Source organism: Engystomops pustulosus, chromosome 10, assembly GCF_040894005.1.
Source record: "Engystomops pustulosus chromosome 10, aEngPut4.maternal, whole genome shotgun sequence".
In the NCBI taxonomy this organism is placed as follows: Eukaryota; Metazoa; Chordata; class Amphibia; order Anura; family Leptodactylidae; genus Engystomops; species Engystomops pustulosus.
In genome coordinates this window covers 90,309,581-90,322,556 of record NC_092420.1, presented here as the reverse complement: position 1 = coordinate 90,322,556, position 12,976 = coordinate 90,309,581, and the positions used below count along the sequence as shown (strand labels likewise).

At 48.2% G+C, this 12,976-nt stretch overlaps 1 protein-coding gene across 2 annotated transcripts; it reads right to left on the bottom strand.

The window, feature by feature from the left end:
* Positions 1–154: 154 nt before the first annotated feature.
* Positions 155–9,405, bottom strand: PLK3 (polo like kinase 3). 2 transcript variants are annotated; one of them, XM_072126766.1, is made up of 15 exons: positions 9,206–9,405; positions 7,383–7,490; positions 6,861–6,977; positions 6,182–6,311; positions 6,010–6,097; positions 5,787–5,882; positions 5,174–5,372; positions 4,964–5,090; positions 4,642–4,751; positions 4,120–4,240; positions 3,949–4,032; positions 3,704–3,866; positions 3,462–3,591; positions 2,441–2,560; positions 155–1,643 (listed from the first exon to the last, which is right to left on the bottom strand). In XM_072126766.1, the coding sequence occupies exons 1-15, from the start codon at positions 9,341–9,343 to the stop codon at positions 1,449–1,451; spliced, it is 1,926 nt and encodes a 641-aa protein (XP_071982867.1). In that variant the 5' UTR covers positions 9,344–9,405; the 3' UTR covers positions 155–1,448. The 2 variants fall into 2 exon arrangements, with proteins under 2 accessions (XP_071982867.1, XP_071982866.1); XM_072126765.1 differs by having other exon boundaries at positions 4,120–4,243; positions 9,206–9,404.
* Positions 9,406–12,976: the final 3,571 nt, after the last annotated feature.

Here is a 12,976-nt window from a genome sequence, read left to right as displayed (position 1 = left end):
TGCACTCACTATTCTGCTGCTGGTGCAGTCACTGTGTACATACAGGACAAAGCTTGCACTTGTCTCTATAGACTCGACAATCTTTCTTCATGGATTCCCGATTGAGCCAGAACAGATGATTTTTTTTGCAATTTTCAGAATAAAGTTTATTAGTAATTTTTGTACAAAACTTAATTTTTTGCCGATTAATGAGAATCTAAGAAAAAAAAATACATTAAAAATAAATACCATCTTTATAAATAAAACATAAATAAATGTCATTATGGAAGAACAAACAGTTGATGTGGGGCCCTCACTGCTCTTGCAGGGCCCGTACCATGAAACCAAAACAAAGATACATTTCAAGTAGCAGCCTGAACTCTTAGGTCCTTTTCAGTCTGGAGGAGTCCGGGCTCATCGCAGGGGGAGGAGCCAGACTCATATGTAGCATATAGGAAACAGGAGGGGGTGATGGTGCGAGGGGGGCGGGGGTGTTAAAGTGCTGTGATTATATGGAGCTCCATTTAACCCTTATACACATGGAGCTCAGGATTCACAGATTTAACCCTTTGTCTCTGGGTGCGAGTCACAAGACCAAGACACCGTGTAACGTTTAAGTGAGAAATTCTGCAATTTTTTTTGCTTACAACAGCAAAGTCAAAAAAAAAAGATTAAAAAAAGCCTTTGGTAGTAATGTAGTGCAGTCAGTGTGGGAGGGGGCCCGGTGAGGTTATTGAAGCTCCGCCCTGCACTGTGTATCCCATGCAGAGGAGATGTATCAGCCCCCAACTATTCCATTAAATCTGGACATCTCATTAAGGCGGCGTGTAGCACACGATCATAGCTACAGAGCGGTAATCCAAGTATATGGCAGATGCAGGGGTCTATGGGAGGACGTGCCCCCCAGCAAATGACTGGCGGACTGGGTGGGGATCACAGTTCATTACATTGTAGAAAACACAAGGGAAACCAGGTGATGGCCCCTGGCACAGGAGCAGCTGGTGGCCAGTTCCTCCATCAATAGACCCCAGACCAGTGTGAATAGGGCAGCCCCCCAGCAGCTGCTCTTATTCCATCAATGACACCCTGATGAATGGAGCGGGGGAAGGGGAAGCTCATGTCCCCAGTGCAGATCAGAGTAATCCTCTTGTGTGCAGCGAGGTGACAAAAATCCACTATTGGATGACAAGTCATAGCATAACAATCCCCTAGTGACATGACCACCACGAAGGACGTGTCCGCACCAGACGTGGCATCACCACTTCATTCAAGTGAAGGCAACTTCAAGATTTCCGCTACAGATAAGATTTTGCAATTCAAGCACCGAAAAGCTCTGAGGAGCCTCAGATTGTTCAGCTTGTGGGGTACGGTCACCCCCAAATAAGATTATGCCCATATCCCGGGCACATGGTCCAGACAGTCCATACAACATTGGCACCAGGGAGATCAGGGCATGGCGGGCAGGGGCTCTAGGATTCAGCCTTCTGCTCCAGAAGCTTCAGGGTGTACTTGAGGCGATGGTACATGTCTGAGGTGCAGCCGCTCTCCCCCAGGGAGCTGAGCAGGAAGGTCTGAGAGCTGCGGTCACGGTTGATGTAGGTCAGCAGGTAGGTGTCCTGAGGTTTGCTGAGGATCAGCTTTGTGTGATCATTGTAGAAATTCACCTGGGAACAAAACAAAGCAGTCAAGACAAGAAGCGGATGGAATCTACCATAAGCAACAATAGACGAATGTTATTCCGTATTCTGTGTTCCTCTCCATGTACAACATTCACCTTCCATCAGTTAATGGAAACCATGTTGAAATCAGACTGGAGATTACATTAATTTCTGCAAAAGTGTTAGTCCCGTGCAGGAGTTTTCCCCCCTCATCCATCCAAAAGCTGGCAGCGCATAGCAGAACTGCTGGTGCAGCTCAGACATCTCACTGGAGCAGCTCTGGAGGCTGCAGCTGATATGTCTCCTCCTACCCAACTCCCAGGTATCAAAACTGTCCCGTCACATGGTGACAAACCCTGAAGCCAACATACATTTTGCAATTGATCTGCATCAGTTTTCACGGATTCTCAGGAATAGTGATCAGACAAGGACAGGCCGTACTGTAGCAGAACAGCAACCATTATTCCATCTCTTTAACCGTTTGTTGACCCAAGTCAATTTTCCATGATGAAGTTAGCACAGGGTAGAGGGAGCTGCAGGTGATCTGATAACTACAGCAGCAAGACTACTACAACTCACAATCTTCCCACCACCAAATATATTGAGATTTTTTTTTAGCTTACTCAGAAAATAAAGTTTGTGTGACCTTTGAACTAGAACTTTTACACTGATCCTGCTCACAGTTAATGGTCTTGTTTCAGTGTATGGACCTGCAGGTGCTGATCCATTGTAACAAAACCTGGAGAGGACTGCATTATATAACGGAGGGCTGGTATATAACGTACACTGTCCGCTCTCCTCACCTGGAGGGTGCCATTGTTGAAAAGCATCAGCAGGGCATGCTCCGTCTTCACCCACTGTAGAAGCAGCAGCAGCGGGGGTGGCGGCCGGACCCCTTCATTCTGACACGGAAGATCCCCTCCCTAAAGAAAGGAATGCGTTAGTCACTGGACGTCTTGGTTAGGTTACAGTTAGTTGTGAATGGCAGTGATCCAAGTGCTGAAGAGGTGAGAGACTTCCATAGATGAGCCCGCACTTCCCACCACTTCCACTGGATCCTCAGAACCGGTTCTGTCACATTCCTGACCTCTGAGCAGCCAGAAACTGCCGACATAAGGCAAGAAGTTGCCAAGTGCTCAGCGATGACCGCACCCCAAGACGTCACCTACTAGTCACAGGGCAAGTGATGCCTACAATGGGCCACTGCCAGCACATGGCACGGCTCATCCTACCCTATCCAGGCCCGTACCCTCACTGCTCCGCAATACCAGCAGAAATGTGTAGGGACTATATAGCAGCTCACTGCACACAGCACAGCAACAAAAGCTACAATCCTGGAATATAAATCCATCTCTATGTTCTGGGAACTAAGCAAAACAGTTTTCCAAGGTGCTAATGGTATTAGTGGAGCATCTATGGCTTTTAGTCTACACACGCCTATAAGACGGCCTTAATTAGCAAGCTCTCCAGAAGGAGAACTCTTACTTTGACCCATCTCTGTTCTGCTGATACAAACGTACACAAAGGTCTGATTACACATCTCTGCAGGGACAACACTTAACACTGGCTGCATTCTGTATGTTCCCCACCTGCTGACAGATCCCTTTAAGAACCCATTAACACCACAAAAGGTTTGTGGACAAAGAACAAGCCTCATTGTGATGGAGTAAGTCCAGCTGCACAGTTTTGCATGAGTCCTGGGGTGGTGATGGAAGTGTATTTGACATGCAAATTCAGCCTATCCAAATATCTTATCTGCATTGATGAGCGTCAGCTCTGACAACAAGGCTCATGCAATGTGATCTGAATGCCCCAGACACTCACCTTCATCAGGTTTTGCTCCATGTATGTTGCAAAGTACTGCAAGACACTCATTTGGCCCTGGAGCTGCTCGGGGACAGCGGAGGCCGCGAACACAAAGTGGCGGCTGTTTGTCAGGTTGTAATGGACATTTCTGTGGAAGGAGGAGGAGATCATACGAGCGATTAGACTACAGATGCACTGGAGGAGCCCTATACATAGGTGTATGGGAAGGAGACCTCCAAATAGAGAAGGCAGAACCTCACCTGCGGCTGGCGGGCAGAACCATGTGAGTGCCATTGTTGAACAGGACCCCGATGCTGCGGTTAGATAACTGATACCCAAATCCATATTTGTTAGAATAATCCACCCACTTAGACACCCAAATGAAGTCTTCGTGTCTTGAGAGAGGGGTGGGCTTCCCTTCACCTGTGGGGTCAAGAGAGCAGAGATTATATGAAGCCACTCAAAAGAAATAGACAATTACACAAGAAAATAATGGGATACTTACCTACGGGCATAGAAGACAGGCAGCCCTTGAGGACCTCTAGAGCTGTCTCCATCACCCCAGAGGCAGAGACACAGTCCTCAAAATCTGTCACAAGGAACAAATCAGGAATGATCAGAGACCAGTTCAGAGAACCGCCAGTAGCAGCAACTATACAGGGTAACGGGCACTTACCGTCACTGCCGACCAGGCTGCCGCTGATGGATCTAGACACAGATTTCCCAGATGCCTCCTCTGTTAGGGTCTCCACAGGACAGCAGCTGCCGCTGAGGGCTTGGCCAGTGACTGGGGCGGCCTGCTGGGGGGACAGGGTACAGGGTTAATGTGATGCCATCCTCCTAGAGGGACCCCACAGTGGAGACCTGGAAGAAGCTTATAGAAAGATCGAGGATAGATCTAGATTTTTGAGCTAGGAGACATCAGCAGAAGATGAAGTCCTTCATATTGATTATCCCATCATTGGCTCATGGCAGCAAAATCTGCAACAAAAACTCAATGTGCTTCTCCAGCATCAAAACATTCCCCCAGTTAAACTTGACATCGCTCCATGTAAATATAGGGGGACACTTATCCACTGCACAAGAAAGAATCTGGGACTCATTTGGGGGTTCTATAGATCAGACTTCTGGGTGCAATTTTTGGTTTCCCTTCAATTTCCTTCCACAACTTTCTCCTTTACAATGTCTCCTCCATTACCTCATTCCCCTCCACGGTTTTATAGCTGAGCTGTCGGCAGATGGAAGTCTTCACCAAGCCCGTCACTAGCTTAGATAAGTCGTCCTTCTCCTCGGAGGAGCTTTTCTTTGCTGCAAGAGATTCGAATTGAGACCAAAATCAGCAGTTTGTGGGAACTCATCAGAAAAGGGGGAGCAAAGAAAGGTCAGGGCTTGGTGGAACCCAAAAGACCAAAATGACAAATACAACATGTCAGACATCAGGGTTCATGCAGAAATGAGGATACTACCAGAGGAGCGAGAGCAATGGTGTCACGGGGTCATAGGCTGCAGATCAAGATTACCTTTTGACTTTCCTTTTCCAAATAAACTCTTGGCAACTCTGGTGAGGAGGCTCTTGGCCGGGTTGGGTGGGTGCAGATCAGGGACCATCACGCAGCTGCTTGGAGGCAACTTTTCTGGGGTGTAACCCTAAAGGAAGACACAAGAGTTAATCTCAGGCCGAGACAAAACGGAAGAGACTAAAAATCTGTGGCCTGGAGGGGAGGCCGCACCTTGGTGAAGAATTCATGTTCAATGATTTGGTCGAGTGTCAGCCGCTCACTGGGGGTGCGTTTCAAGATGCCCATTATCAGCTGCTTGGCAGAGGACGAGAGGCAGGCGGGCAACGTGTACTTCACCTGCTTGATACAGCGGTATGTCTCCTTTAAATCTGAAGTCTCGAAGGGTGGAGTGCCACAGAGGAGCGTGTACCTGCAGAGAACAAGGTCCATTCAGTTTATTTGTGTCACATACAATGCAGAACATGGAGGTGACATTTGTGAAGACTGTGGGAGGCAGGTTACCAGCTGGCACCGTCTCTACGTTTATTGACGCCAACAGGAAGTAAAAAAAAAAATTAAATATAGGTCAATTACCCACAGGGGAGACCAGAAATAGCAAAGTGTATTCCACATGGGTGACACTTCTCTCCAGGGAGGAGCCAGGCACAGACTATACGATGTCTAGAGCCATCGGGGAGCGGAACGTTGTGCAACATTAGTAATAATTTCCTGTGACACCAACAAGTGATGCAGAACGTTCCACCACAGCCGGCGCCCACAACATCCCAGCATCCGGGACAGCTCAAGATTTCCCTTTTAAATGCAAGTGAAAAGCTGAACCTACATGACGCATCCTAGGGACCAGACATCCGACTCGGGGCCGTGACCGTGTCTGTGCAGGACTTCAGGGGCCAAGTAATTTGGGGTACCGCATATTGTTCTGTGAAAGAGCAGAGAGCAAAGTTACCACAAAGCAATGCACCCAAGTAGTGACATTACACAACCCCCACCCCCATCCCCTACACGGGAATATCCTGCACCTCCCCCCAGGTCCCTTAACTACTCACTTCTTCCTCTGCTCCGGTGGCTCCAGCCTTGCTGCCAGCCCAAAGTCACCAACTTTCAGCTCCATGTTCTCATTGATGAAGAAGTTTCCTGCAGAACCAGAAGCAGATGAGCACAATCCAAACCTTTGTATGGAGCCACAGCATCTGGACACCTGGAGGGTGCGCCCCTTACCTAACTTCAGGTCCCGGTGAATGATCCCCTTCATGTGCAGGTACTTGAGGCCGGAGATGATCTGTTTCAGGTAATACCTAACCTCGGGCTCTAGCAGCGTGTGGCGCGCCTTCCAGATATGTGCGAGAGACTGCAGAAGACACATTCATTGTATTGTAGCAACAAAACCTTAAAATCTTAAGCCTCAGAGGCAAACAATCCCCTGCACAAATAACTAGCAGGAAACAATGACTGCAAGAAACATATCTGGAAACATAAACATGACGTTACATCCTACAGTATGACTGATCCGAGATCTCACTATTACTGGGGGGAGAAATCATCTGACATGAGGGATGTGCGCTCCATTTGTAATGTGGGGGCAGCACATTGCACTCGTCTTCTCTGCTGACTATGAGCTCACATCTGTACTGGGTCTGGAGAGGCTCAGGGCCACCATTTGAGTCTTCCTGCAGCTGCTGCGAGGGCTCTTTGTAGTAGCGCAGGGCTACATCTGACAGAGCTGGGGTTAGGTTACACTTATCTTACAGGGGAGGGGGCCGGGAACATGTAACCTGCACAAAGGGCCAATTCTAGGGCCGGTTGCTTGCACTAGCAGCTGCCTCAGCACCGGATAAACCTTCTATGATGGCACCAGAGGCTGGAGAGTCCCCATGGTGGCCACTGCACATGCACTTACTTTGCGGCTGCAGATCTCGAGGAAAATGTAGATGTTCTCAGAGTCTTCAAAATGGTGGGAGAACTTGACAATGTGTTTATGATGGAGCTGCTGGTGCAAATCAATCTCATTCACAATCTAAGGAAGGAAATGGGGAGAAATGTAGAAAATTGCGTAAAAGTAAAGTTCCTGCCATCCGACAACTCGGCAGCAACAGGCATCTAGGCTCATCCAATAATCCAACATCTGAAGCCGATTACAGGAGTTTATGGCTCTTGCATTGGATTCTCACACCAGGTTAATGTAGTATAAAACACTTTTTGTAACTTGAACTCTCATCTCCTCATTCAGGGAGTGTCCGGCCACAATAAAGGAATTACGATGTTTCAAGCTGTCTCTTCCTTTGAACATCCCAAGAAAACAAAAGGCTTGTGTCCTGTGACTGCAGCCTGTGAATCCAGGGCTGGGCCATTAACCCCTTGCTCGCACCATTAGGTCGTCAGAGCTCAAGGTTGGTCCCCCAGGGGGTCACGAGTCACTCACCTTCTCGCGCTGATGTGGCTTGGCCACACGACTGTGCGGGATGACTTTCACAGCATAGGTTTTATTGGTGGAGATCTCAGTCATTTCATAGCAGCGAGCAAATCCTCCCTGGAACAAAGAGGAAAGGGTTAATAAAGTGCACCCCAAAAATCAACACTATGGGGCAAGTGCAACCCCAGTGCATATCACAGAAAGCAGAGATATTATCTGATTATAAAGTGAACCTTTCAGAATTAAAGCTGAATTCACACAGGTGAAGGTTCGTTACAGTGTACTTGTAGGCATAAGCCATCAGCCTGAGACCAAAGTACGTTTAACGCTACAGAGGATTGTCTACATTGACAATTTAACAAACCCATCAGCTGAGAGAGGACTAGGTCATCCCCAAATCATGAGGAACTAAAACCTTAGAAAGTTCCACATTTCTCGATGAGAGTTTTCTTAGGACCCAGTCGTGTGACCCTAGTACTGCTCTCATGGGAGGAAGTGTGATCCGGACTGACCCTTCCCCCACCTCAGGAAGTGTCCAGACTGATACACAGTGACGATACCTCCTGCTGTGAGTGATAATCAATGAAGAGCTAAATATAACCAGTGGTGACCATAGAGCTTCCTCTCCGCCAGACATTTATACCCCCCCCCCCCCCCTTCTCCGATGATAAGGGGTCGCGCTGCGTCTGCAGAGGCTGCAGTAATGGACGCCGGCTGCAGACAATGCGCCCAGATTAATAACAGCCACTCAGTCCAGTAATGGCTGCAGGATTCCTGAAACAAACCCAGAAAAGCCATGGGTTAAACACCACTAAATCGACAATAGTCAGATGGGGTCAGATGAGGGACCCCAAAGCAACAGTCAACACTCCTTTCTTAACAGAAGGCTTAACCTTGTTGCATTAACCTAGAATATTGGGGTAGGGGAGAGTGCAGAATCTACATCACAAGCTCCGGCCCAGCATCAGAAACTGGAACAAGTCTCCAGCAGACACTGAACCTGTAGATCTGATACATTGTAGCGACCACCTCCCATCACTGTGGCGCCTGCCCCCTGGACATCGATACAATGTAGCAGAACAACCAACATACAAATCAGGAGAACATCATGAAATCAGTCAGAACGACCAAAACCCACGATAAATCCTGATCTGTCCGACACATTGTAGCAACACAGACCCAACAACAGAAACCAAGGAGACGGATTCCCGGGCCATGAGGAGTCGTATCCTCATCATCCTCCACACCTCATTCAGGGAAAGGCCGTGACTCAGGCACCCGCCTGCTGCCCTCTGTGCCCGTCACCACCCGATATAGCAGATGTACACAGCATGGCGACCCTGCACCCATTACAGACCCCCATAGTAACCCAGGTACAGAACCCTGCTAGGGGCACCAGACCCCCACTAGTGTATTCAGCTTGGGGTGCCCTACACCAGAGTCCCCCTAAATAGTGATCCATTCACCACAATACACAGGGGGCGCCACAGAGCACAGCACAGGGGGCTCCGCCATCTCCTGCAGGATCATTGATATTCCAGAACCGTCACCACTGCAAACACCAGCGCCATGAGGGGACAGACATGACACATGTGCCCCACACCCCAGGACTGCAGGGGTCCACACATCATACACACTGGGGTAGGAAAGATGGGAAATGGGGGCTCCAGGGACACACATGATACATGGAGGATATGGGGGGCAATGCTGCACCTCCTGTATCCCAGATCTGAGCACCTCCTTCCTCCCCCATGTATAGCCACAGCAGGAGCAGGGGATGCTGGAACTTGTAGTGCACCGGGCTAGTCCTTGGGGTTGGGAGCATCTCTCACCTTGCCCAGGGTTCTGCCCCTCGCGTAGCTCCGTCCTGTCAGGGGGTCGGTGATGGTTTTGCTGGGGGGCTGCTGTGCGGGTTTGGGGGCGGCCTGGAGGTGCTCCGGGAAGGGCTGGATGTAGCACGCGCGCTCCATGGTCTCCGCCGCTGCTGCTTCTCCTTCGCCGCCCGCAGCGATACTGTCCCCGCCCGACCGCACACGCGTTATATCAATGAGACCAAGGTGACGTCAGGCGCATGCGCGGTGGACTGAGGGGCGGCCGCGCGCTGGAGCCACGTGGACCCCCAAACTCCTCCCGCCCCTTCTCCAGGCCCCGCCCCAGAATATTCACCATGATAGACCAGTGTATAATGGATAGACCCCAGTACAGGAAGTGTAATATATACCCCTCCTTATATAATGTACAGACCCCAGTACAGAAAGTGTAATATATACCCCTCCTCATATAATGTACAGACCCCAGTACAGGAAGTGTAATATATACCCCTCCTTATATAATGTACAGACCCCAGTACAGGAAGTGTAATATATACCCCTCCTCATATAATGTACAGACCCCAGTACAGGAAGTGTAATATATACCCCTCCTTATATAATGTACAGACCCTGGCACAGGAAGTGTAATATATACCCCTCCTTATATAATGTACAGACCCTGGCACAGGAAGTGTAATATATACCCCTCCTTATATAATGTACAGACCCCAGTACAGGAAGTATAATATATACCCCTCCTTATATAATGTACAGACCCCAGAACAGAAAGTGTAATATATACCCCTCCTCATATAATGTACAGACCCCAGAACAGGAAGTGTAATATATACCCCTCCTTATATAATGTACAGACCCTGGCACAGGAAGTGTAATATATAACCCTCCTCATATAATGTACAGACCCCAGTACAGGAATAGTAATATATACCCCTCCTCATATAATGGACAGACCCCAGTACAGGAAGTGTAATATATACCCCTCCTCATATAATGTACAGACCCCAGAACAGAAAGTGTAATATATACCCCTCCTCATATAATGTACAGACCCCAGAACAGGAAGTGTAATATATAACCCTCCTCATATAATGTACAGACCCCAGTACAGGAAGTGTAATATATAACCCTCCTCATATAATGTACAGACCCCAGTACAGGAAGTGTAATATATAACCCTCCTCATATAATGTACAGACCCCAGTACAGGAATAGTAATATATACCCCTCCTCATATAATGTACAGACCCCAGAACAGGAAGTGTAATATATAACCCTCCTCATATAATGTACAGACCCCAGTACAGGAATAGTAATATATACCCCTCCTCATATAATGTACAGACCCCAGTACAGGAAGTGTAATATATACCCCTCCTCATATAATGTACAGACCCCAGTACAGAAAGTGTAATATATACCCCTCCTTATATAATGTACAGACCCCAGAACAGAAAGTGCAATATATACCCATACCCCTCCTCATATAATGTACAGACCCCAGAATAGGAAATGTAATATATACCCCTCCTCATATAATTTACAGACCCCAGTACAGAAAGTGTAATATATACCCATACCCCTTCTCATATAATGTACCTACCCCCATATATAAGGTACAGATTATATACTCATTACATTTTTGTAATTCTACATGTGGGCTACAATGGACCCCCCTAAGGGACCCCCACTTTATGAGAAACTTGTCTGCATCTTCCATCTACTAATCATCTGTTTTCACTTCACCACAGAAATTCTACAATGTGGGAACTTTGTAAAACTGCTGCCTTAGTATCATTAGATTGTCAGCTCTGCGGGCCACGGATCTCCTGTGTTGGATATTTGCCTTACTGCACTGATACATTGTAACAAGATGAGGACGAGATACACTGCAGCAAACCCTCACATGTAACACGTTGTAGGTCACTGCAGGTTATTAATGTTCCCACTGACTGAATCCCTGACAGCAAGCAGAGATGTGGAGAGTGAGGCGGAACTGAATATATGTCACAAATTTTGTACAATAATTTAACGTTGACGTTAATAGAAGAGCAAAAAGGATTGAGAGAGAGGGTCGTGTGACTGCTGGACCAGACTACGTTGTAGTCTGTTACCGTGGAGACACATGGCTCTGCATTGGACTGAGGACTATCTGGGGAAGGGGGGGTTCTCAACAGCTTTAATGTTCTATTTCCTCAGAATACAGTGCGGACAAATTGGGATAAAGCTTAAGGATCTCATCCGTCTGGAGCAGGAATGTGACTGATAATCACATAACGTTATCATCGTCCTCTGTGGACTCCACCGCCCAGATACCAGGGAAGGGGCTGCACATCTCTCATCAGCCATTCTGTCTCTTTCACTCTTTCATTTTATGGGGAAAAAATCATTTATTAAATTATGTATTTTTCGGAAAATAATTAAATAAACATCTAAGCACTTGCAGTACTGGTTATGACCAGCGGGCGCAGTGTAGAGGATCTACTCCATGTACATTACTATCCCTTTAAGACAGTGTCACCCTTTGTACATGTGTAGTCAGAGCTCATCCATTATCAGCTGATAACGATCAGGGGGGGGGGGGGGTCGTCACTCTTCTCCGGTCACTGGTCACAGATCCGGTTTACAAACCTGTTATTTCAGTATGAGACTTTTTTTGCTGCTTTTTATGAGTTTTGTGTTTTTTTCCCCTCTCTGAAGGTCACTTAGTCTGTAAATTCTGGTGCTAAAAATGTTTCCTCTAAGTCTGGGGTAACCTCATGGCGGGAGGGCATGTCCTGACCCTTATGGGCCACTCCAGAAGGGGCAGCGAGGAGCCCAAAAATCAGCCATTATAGTGACATGAGGAGCAAAGGGGGAACAGTGAGGGGGCGAGGAGCCCAGGGACAGCAAGGACATGAGGAGCCAAGGCGGAAGAGAAGGGGCGAGAACCCTAAGGGGCAGTGAGGGGGCAGAGGGGGGATGAGGAACCAAAAGGGCAGCAACGACTTGAGGAGCCAAGGGGGAAGATGGGGGGGAGTGTGTGTGTGTGGGGGGGTACAATGGGACAGCGAGGGGACATGAGGAGTCAATGGGGCAGGGAGGAGACATTGAGCCAAGGGGGCAATGAGGGCATGAGAAGCCAATAGGGCAGCAAAGGGGCGAGGAGCCAAGGGGAAGAAATGAGCCCAGGAGCCAAGAGGAAGTAAGGAGTAAGGATCCAATGGGAAGTAAGAAGCTAAGGGGCAGCAAGGCGGTCAGGAACAAAGGGGCAAAAAGGAGGTCAGAAGCCAAGAGGAAGTGAAGAGGATGAGCACTGGGGATCTCCTTCAATAATAGGGTGAAATTTGTCCACCTTAGGGGGTCAGATCCTGATGTTGGCCCCCAAAATCCTGCAGAAGACTGAAGCAAGAAACTGATGAGACCTAAAAGACAAAGAATTTTCATAGAATTTTAGGGGAATTTATTTTAGGGGGAAATATTCTTTACTGTCTCTGAATAAGGGGAAGTTGGGGCACAATGCAGGAGCAAGTCACAACAGGGGAAATCTGGTCAGTGGAGAAGAGGGAAATACTCTCCATGATGTGACTATGGAGGGGGGTCCTGGCCTCATCACACAGTGCAGGAGCCTGAGGACCCTAAAGCTATGTTCACACTGCAGGACAAGGTACAAGGACCTGTGGACACGCTGTGGATACAGGAGCACCCACTGCTGGACACTGTGATCATGGACTGTAGTGTCTCACAGCCCCCCCCCCCCCCCCTTGCTGGACACTTTGATCATAGCCTGTAGAA